Genomic DNA, 8,585 nt, shown 5'->3' with positions numbered 1-8,585 from the left:
TAATTGTCTTGTGGCCAGCCACCCTTTTAGAAAGGAAAAGGAAATGATTTTTTTCCCCTTGTCATCTTATTTCTTTTCAGGTTTTGAATGAAGAGTGTGATCAGAACTGGTACAAGGCAGAGCTCAATGGAAAGGACGGCTTCATCCCCAAGAACTACATAGAAATGAAGCCACATCCGTGAGTTGGACTCCACTGGGCTCCCAAGGGTTGGGACCAACCTGCTTGTTTCAAATACTGTTGTTAAAGTTGAGATTACTGGGATGGATGTCATGCCTTTTATTCTGTCTTTCCAAAGGATTGACAAAGGGTGTTCATTTTGCATGTCAATAGTAATGTATGATGATAGTATAATAGTCAACAGTAATACACATTTTAGATGGATAATAACTGTCCATGATCTTTAAAAATAAAACAGTAGTTTTTGCAGGTCCATAATTATTTTTCTTTAAATGTTTGGGGCCAGATGTGTTTCATAATTCTACATTTTTTGAGTTTAGAATGGGTACTTACCACGTGGTTTTGTGTTTGTATGTTTGATGATCCTATGGAACAGTATCGTAATCATCTTTGCATCCCCAGAGCACAGTGCTTGGCATATGATGGCATATTATGGTTCCCAATAAATGTTTATGCCTCTATCTTAGTGTTCCCACTTCAGAGAGAACGAAATATGCTCTCCTCCAGGCTTCTGAGAGTGGTGAACATGTTGAATTTTTTCAGAACCCCCACCCCCTGATTTATATTGATATGCGACACAGTGGGACCTGGGAGCCTTTACAGACTACTGTCCTCCCGCCCTCGCCCACCTCTCATTCATTGCCCTTGCTCCTGCTGCAGAAGCAGTCGTCGGCATCCCTTGTGAGTATGTCGGGGGAAAGCCGAGGCTTTCCACGCTCAGACTAGAGCGCTGTTGGGACATGGTGTACTTGCTTGGACAGTGGCGGTAGGTGAGGACTTCAGATGGCTTAACTCGCCTTGAACAGCAGGCCGCTGGCCCCTCTCCGCCTTACCACTGCCCTAATGCGCACCACGTACTGGTCCAGTACATCCCCCAAGTACCAGAGCAAAGATCTTAGCCACACATTGCGCTTCTTTCTTTCTTTCTTTCTTTTCTTTCTTTTCTTTATTTCTTTTCTTTTTTTTTAGAGAGTCTCACTCTGTTTTCCTGGGTAGAGTGCAGTGGCATCATCATAGCTCACTACAACCTCAGACTCCTGGCTTAAACAATCCTTCTGCCTCAGCCTCCCAAGGAGCTGGGACTACAGGCGTGTGCGTGCGCCAGCATGCCCGGCTAATTTTTCTATTTTTAGTAGAGACGAGGTCTCGCTTTTCTCAGGCTGGTCTGGAACTCCTGAGCTCAAGCAATCCTCCCGCCTTGGCATCCCAGAGTGCTAGGATTACAGGCGTGAGCCACCGCGCCCGGCGTGCTTCTTTCTGTTCCCCCAAATGCCCGAAACATTGTCTTACACGTATGTCATAGAGCTAGAGGGTGCCTTCAGGATCATCTAATTTGTTCTTCTTTATCTTACAAATTATCAAAGCCTCTAGTATTTTTATTTCAATGCCAGTAATTTGTGAATGTAGCTCTCATTATAAAAGACTCACTATGCAGAAAAACCTAGAGCAATATGGGAGTTTGTCCCCATACACATGGCCCTTGCAGAGATAATGACCAATGGCAATTAAATGTTGGCCAAATGTTACCTTATTGTACCAACCCCCAGACTTGTTCTAAAAAGGTGATTTGCCTTCTGTAAAATGAAACTAATGATTCAGGAGCCTCCTCACAAAACTGCTGAGTTCATGCCTTGATCAGTAAACTCTTAGTGGTAATTATGCGGCAAGGACTGTGCCAGATGATGGGAAGTCACGTTCTATTATAGTTAACTTATGGGACAGTAAAATGTCCATGTAGTTAACGTGAAAGCTCTTTAAGATCGCATCCAGGAAGCCTTAGTCTGGAGATGGAAGGCTGGGTTAGCCTGCAGTTTGATGGTGGGAAGGTGGCAGTACCATAATGGAGAAACCAGGAGGTCCTCAAGGAACTTCTTTCTACTTCAAGGAGAACCAGGCACCTCATAATGGCTCAGTAAATGTTTCATCGAGTGATTTAAAAGGTCAAAACCAGTCTCATTTGTAGAATAAATTTTTCTAGTTTTCGTTTGGAGCTTGTACCATGTTGTATATATGAGTTTGATTTTCCCCTAAAAGATTTTAGGTTCCTAAGAGAATTTGTGTCTTCTGTTTTTATGGTCCATTATAACTTGTACCTTGCTTTTTGCACATGGTAGCTCAGTAAATATTTCTGAATTGATACTCAGGCCCAAATTCTTGATAATAAAAACCAAAAGCATTAAATCTCCAAAGGTGTATATGCACAAGATTCCCAGACTCCTCTCCATGGGTTGATAATGCTGCTCATTTGAGGTCTCCATAACGTAAGATTGGGGTTAGCATGTATTCATGCCCAGGTGGCTAAACACAGGCACAAGTGGTGGTAAACAAGAAGCTCCAAGAGTCCAAGCACGAATTTCTTACAGATTTCCCGTGAAATCTACTAAGCACAGCTTTGCTCTCTTACAGCCATGTAGTGTCAGGATTTACTTCTGGGGGGTTGTGCGGGCTCTCCGTGGGCACGAGCCCAGAATGCACTCTACAGGGGGAGCACTGGGCACTGTTTACTACGAGTAGGAGGGGCCCACTGGGTCACACAGCACATCCTCCTCAGGTCCCCTGTACGCTAAGTAGTTGGTGCACTTCTGTTTCCTTCAGTTGATCCTGAGAATAAACCCTGGATCAAGGGTTGGCTGCACTTGTTTTCTGTAAAGGCCCAGACAGCAAATATTTTAGGCTTTGTGGGCCATGTACAGTCTCTGTCCTGTCAAATATTATTCTTTTTAAAAATTTTCTTTTAATAACCTATTAAAAATTTAAAAGCCATCTTAGTTGTGGGCCACATAAAAAAACAGCAGATTTAGACCAAGGGCCATGTTTCCTGGCTCCTGCCCTAGACCCAACAATAACAACGTCAACTGAAGTTCTTTCTTATTTTCATATTTTTGGACTGAAAGGGAATTCAGCAGAACATCATACTACAATTTTTATATTAAATGCCTGTGACTCTAAATCCTTATTTTTCTTTGGATTGTTTCAGGTAACATAGGCATTGTTTTTATTTTTAAATGTATTTTCTTCTTTTTTTTTTTCTCTACACTGGCAGGATCAACCAGGTAACCCTAGGCGTTTTGAATCTTGACTAAGGAAAGATAGGAAAGGCCACCTTTCTTGGAAAGTTGCAGTTACTGACAGACTAGTTGGGAGAGCCACTCTCATGCCTGACCTTTTTTCCCCCCCCGTTAGAACCTGGGGATGGTGATTGGAAGCATCTGGCTCAGGCTCCGAAGGGGTGTTATTCACAGACTCTGGCTGAAGGGTGGGCAGTGCTCATCCACTCTGAGCTCTGAAAAGGGAAACTAAAAACTTAAAAACTCTTATTTATCCAAGTCTACTATATTGCTGAAGAAGGCCATGCTTGAGCCTGCGTGGGGGTATGACCTTACAGGCATGGTTCCCACTGCAGGACTGCTGGGTGACTGGGCATTCTCGGGTGTAGGATTGCGGTCAGCCTCCTAGCTGTGGTATGGCACAGAGTCCTCTGCCCTCTACTCCATCTTCCCCTGCCCCTGCCTTTTTTGGGTTTAGGGAGGAAGAGGAAAGTATAAAATGGAATATAGGGCCAGGCGCAGTGACCTCAAGCCTGTAATCCTAGCACTTTTGGGAGGCCGAGGCAGGAGGATCACTTGGGCTCAGGAGTTCGAGACCAGCCTGAGCAAGAGCAAGATCCCCATCCCTACTAAAAACAGAAACATTAGCCAGGCGTTGTGGTGTGCACCTATAGTCCCAGCTACTTGGGAGGCTGAGGCAGGAGGATCGCTTGAGCCCAGGAGTTTGAAGTTGCTGTGAGCTAGGCTGATGCCACGGCACTCTACTCAGGGCGACAGAGTGAGACTCTGTCTCACAATCAATCAATCAATCAATCAATCAATAAATGGAATACAGTCTCACCTAATAGAGCACTTGAATTAACAAATTAAACCCAGGCTGCAAAGTGATTGTTGGTGTTAGTATTGCAATATGAGGTACATATCCTGGGGGAAATCCAGATATGTGCTCTTCATATTAAATGCATGTGGACTGCAAGCTATGGGATGTAGTAAAGAATTGAATTGGAAAATAAGCCTTCTCCTTCCCTTAGCTTTCTCCTCTGCTATTTCTGTTGTAGTATAAACCTATCTTTTAAAAGATTTTTAAAACATTTGACCAGAGGCATATAGTTGCACTTAAATATCACCATTTAAAAAAATGGTACCTTGTAAGAACAATGAGAAAAACTGGACGGAAGGTTGAAAGCATCTGTTTGAAGGTATCTGATTACCCAGCAGGCAGGGAACAGGTACAGTACCAAGACCCCAGAAAAGCAAAACTGGATGAGCAAAGCCCAGCATTTGGGGCCTTTTTCCCCTAGAGGTGTCCCCAGAAGAAGTGGCTAACAAGAATAAGAAGCCTAATTGAGCTTTTAGGAACATGGGACTAGGGGAAAAAAAATTGGGTGTTCAGAACCTGCCAAATGGGGTGGCCCCGCTAAGTCCCCAGGCCTCGGGCTGGGACAGCAGATCATACCAAGGAGTAAGGAGTGCAGAGGGCCAAAAATAGAATGGTCCCAGGCAATCATGACCAGGCATTAGAAGAGACAATGCCTCGTGATTAAAAAACAAAGAGAAGGAACAGACAGCGGGTTCTAGGTAATCATCAACTTGTCAGATACAGACTTTAAAATAAGTGTGCTTAATATCATCAAGGGATTTATAAATGGAAATGTATAAATGATATAAAATGCTGTGGAAATGTGGAGTGGTGGCATTTAAATGTTTTAACTGAGAGTGATAGGTTTTTATAAAATAGCATAATATGATTCCCCTTCTGTTGTATGGGACATCAGAGAGAGAGAGAGAGAGAGAGGTGTGTACATTAGTAGAAATAGGAGCAGATACAAAAGAAATTTTGTTTAATGAAATAATCTCCAAACTAATTTTTTATTTCTTGATCTGGGTGCTTGTAACATGGGTGTGTTTATTTTGTAAAAATTCCAATTTAGAGTACTTTTTTTTTTTGAGACAGAGTCTCACTCTTTTTGCCCGGGCTAGAGTGCCGTGGTGTCAGCCTAGCTCACGGCAACCTCAAACTCCTGGGCTCAAGCGATCCTCCTGCCTCAGCCTCCCGAGTAGCTGGGACTACAGGCATGCGCCACCATGCCCGGCTATTTTTTTCTATATATTTTTAGTTGTCCTATTAATTTCTTTCTATTTTTTTTTTAGTAGAGACGGGGGTCTCGCTCTTGCTCAGGCTGGTTTCGAACTCCTGAGCTCAAACAATCCTCCCGCCTCGGCCTCCCAGAGCGCTAGGATTACAGGCATGAGCCACTGCGCCCGGCCTTAGAGTACTTGTTTTTAATTTTTTTTTTTTTAATTTCTGAATATTATGGGGGTACAATGTTTAGGTTACGTTGCCCTTTCCCCTCTCCCCACCAGAGTACTTTTTTTTAAAGCAACACATTCCAAACCTATCTTTTTTATGTCATAATTTATGTTTAACTACAATTTATTTTTTTAATTGAAAATAAAAATGAGTTAATTTTAAGATGGGTGAGTAAACACTGCAACCATATCTATGTATTTGTGCACCATAAAGAAATGTCTAGAAACATGTATTACAACTGCCAACAGTCGCTGTCTCTGGGGAGTTTGAGGGGAGAGTCTTGCTTTTTATTTTTACTTCATGCACGTCTAGGCTATTTTAATTTATATTCATTACTTTATATCTTAATAAAAGGAAAAGAAAGGAAAATGCCTGATCTTGGGGACCTAGGAGGAAAGAGTGGAGGAGAAGCTTCTCCCCCACCCTGTGTGGTGCGGGGAGCCTGCGAGCCGAGGCCATCTTGCGGAGTCTCTCTGCTGTACCCAAGGCAGACGCATGCTGCTTGCTAGTCATTGGAAACATTACAGCACTAGAGATTAGAAAATGCTTAAATGATTTCAGTACTATACAGTTAGCTGTCCTTTTATATTCAGAGATCGTTGTGTTAATACGTGATTTCCCTTGTGTGGCCTGATTTCCAGGCACTGCAGGCCCTACCCTTGAGTTACTTGTAGAAATATGTTGGGTGGGTATGTTGTACCAGCCCCTGGCAGCCTGGCATTGACGTATGCAAAACGAGAAAGACAGGAGTAGATAGATGTGGGAACCTTCAGAGGTTACTAGCAGGGCAGCTTCTGCATGTATCCTTCCTAGCAGCACATGTCTTTCTGTTTGAATTTTAGTGTGGTGTATTATTGCAGAGATATCTTGCAGTACAGTTACTTATATGTAAGATGTGTAAATTAGATTTATAACTTCAATGGACTATTTGGTAGCTTTGATGTTTGCATATTAAATGAATGCTAGTTACCATGAAAGATAGGTCTTTATTAGCTATAAATAATGGTTTTGCTTTTTAAAAATAATAAAGCATTAAAGACAGTTTTGAAAAGAGACAGTTTTCACAGTCCCTCTATCCTAATTAGTTGTGGTTTCATTTGAAAGAGCCAGGCATCTGTGACTTTAAGCTCTTTTAGAGGTGTTCTTCTCTTCCTCTTGGTGAGCCACAGGCCAGTGGCTCCCGTAATTTTCCATTAATTTAGCCACTTTTTCTTCTGGCCAAGGTGAATTAGTATTGGTAGCAGAAGAGTCTGTAACTTGCTTCACATGAAAAATCTTCGTTTTACAAATAGCTGCTGTCATATGGTAAATTATGATGTTCCTGTTGGCTTCCAAAAGCCAAGCGCTGAGCACTGGCCATGGGGGCTTGAGAGGAATGCTGCTCTCTCACAGCCTGAGCCTCTTGCCTTTCGGCTGTTAGCAGAAGTAGCCCTGCCTCCACCTCTGGGCCTTCCCTCTTTCCTCCCCCTTTCCCCTTACCTCGCTGTGGCAGAGCTGTGACCTTATCGAACAGCGGCAAGGAAGGGCCTGTGTCCCCTTGTGTGTCAGTCTGTCCTGTACTCCAGCCCATAGCCCTGGGCTTCCCGGGTGCCTTTCTGATAAGTCAGCAGGTAGCCCGGTGGACATCTGCCCTCCTGTAGAAAGAGTGGCCCGCACTAGTGCCTTGATGAGTCACTTTGTGGAAGGTGGAGTAGTGTGAAGTCGTCTGAAGGACCATCTCTGGGGAGGAGCTGGGATCCGTACTGGGCATGGCGAGGCTGGGGGCAGCTTCCCTGAAAGGAGTTGTGTTACTCCATTTCGAAGACTGGACATCCCGTTTCTTTGTGGGGAAGCAGATGTTGACCGGCTTGCCTTCCTTCCTTAGGTGGTTTTTTGGCAAAATCCCCAGAGCCAAGGCAGAAGAAATGCTTAGCAAACAGCGGCACGACGGGGCCTTTCTTATCCGAGAGAGTGAGAGTGCTCCCGGGGACTTCTCCCTCTCTGTCAAGTAAGTACTTCCTGCTCTAGTCGCCTGTCTCCGACTGGTCTCAGTTACAAAGCCGTTGGTCAAGTGTCTGGCTACACACAAACCAGTAGAGGTTTAGCCTAAACAGTATTTTAATTTCACGTTAAAATCCTAATTTCTGGCTCCTCTTGAAAATCAGTCCTGGCACCACTAGGTGTAGATGCCCATGTGGGAGCAGTCTTCGGGAGCCGGACAGCAGCTCCCTCCAGATGGCCTGTTCCCGCAGGTTTCCCTCATCCCCACCACTCCCTGGTCCTCTTCCCTCATCCGAGCACCTCGCCCTCAGTAGGATTCCTGCAGCTGCCTTTGCTTGCCTTTCCAAGTAGCTTAAATCTACCAGCCCCATCCTAGGCCCCCTCACATCAGCTTTAAAAGGTTACCATGAGGGATTTGGGGTTTGTGCTTTCCCCAGTGGTGAATTTAAATGTTGAGGGGAGCCAGTAAGCAGGGAATGGGAAAGGTAGAAAGTTTTACCACTTTGGAAAGCATGGAGATAATAAATTGGAACTTTAAGGATTCTAAGAAGTGCACACTTTGTCTGTGAAATAAGGGTTTTTGAATTACCATTTCTATGTTTTTGACTTTCAGTCCTTTTCTAGTTAATATGTTATCATAGAAAACCTTCCCCCCAGGAATCAGACAGATCACTTCCTCATTTATATACAAATAAATGATTAGGTTAACACTCAGATCACTGTTTTGTTTGGAGTGCAGTGGTGAGTGGCACGAGCACAGCTCACTGCAATCCCAGCTCCCAGTCTCAAGCCATTCTCCCACCTAAGCCTCCCGTGTAGCTGGGACTACAGGCATGTGCCACCACACCAGGCTAATTTTTTAATTTTTTGTAGAAACAGGGGTCTCACTGTGTTGCCCAGGCTGGTCTTGAACTCCTGACCTCAAGTGATCCTCCTGCCTTGGCCTCCCAAAGTGCTGGGATTACAGGTGTGAGCCACTGTACCTGGCCAAGATTGTTTTTTAAAGGAAGGCTATAAAACCATTCCCCATTTATAAATGATATAAAGCATGAGACTTTTCAATTTCAAA

General features: G+C 44.0%; 1 protein-coding gene across 1 annotated transcript in view; it reads left to right on the top strand.

Moving 5' to 3' along the window:
- The window catches only part of GRB2 (growth factor receptor-bound protein 2), a 74,866-nt gene that overhangs the window by 62,468 nt on the left and 3,813 nt on the right, over positions 1-8,585 (top strand). The window contains exons 3-4 of the mRNA XM_012662377.1: positions 81-178; positions 7,401-7,523. Of these exons, the coding sequence (XP_012517831.1) occupies positions 81-178; positions 7,401-7,523 (221 nt within the window). The remainder of the gene's footprint in view (positions 1-80; positions 179-7,400; positions 7,524-8,585) is intronic.

Source organism: Propithecus coquereli, unplaced genomic scaffold (assembly GCF_000956105.1).
Source record: "Propithecus coquereli isolate 6110/MARCELLA unplaced genomic scaffold, Pcoq_1.0 Scaffold76, whole genome shotgun sequence".
Taxonomy (NCBI): domain Eukaryota; kingdom Metazoa; phylum Chordata; class Mammalia; order Primates; family Indriidae; genus Propithecus; species Propithecus coquereli.
The sequence above is the reverse complement of the archived record's forward strand: the minus strand, read 5'-3'. Positions and strand labels throughout refer to the sequence as shown.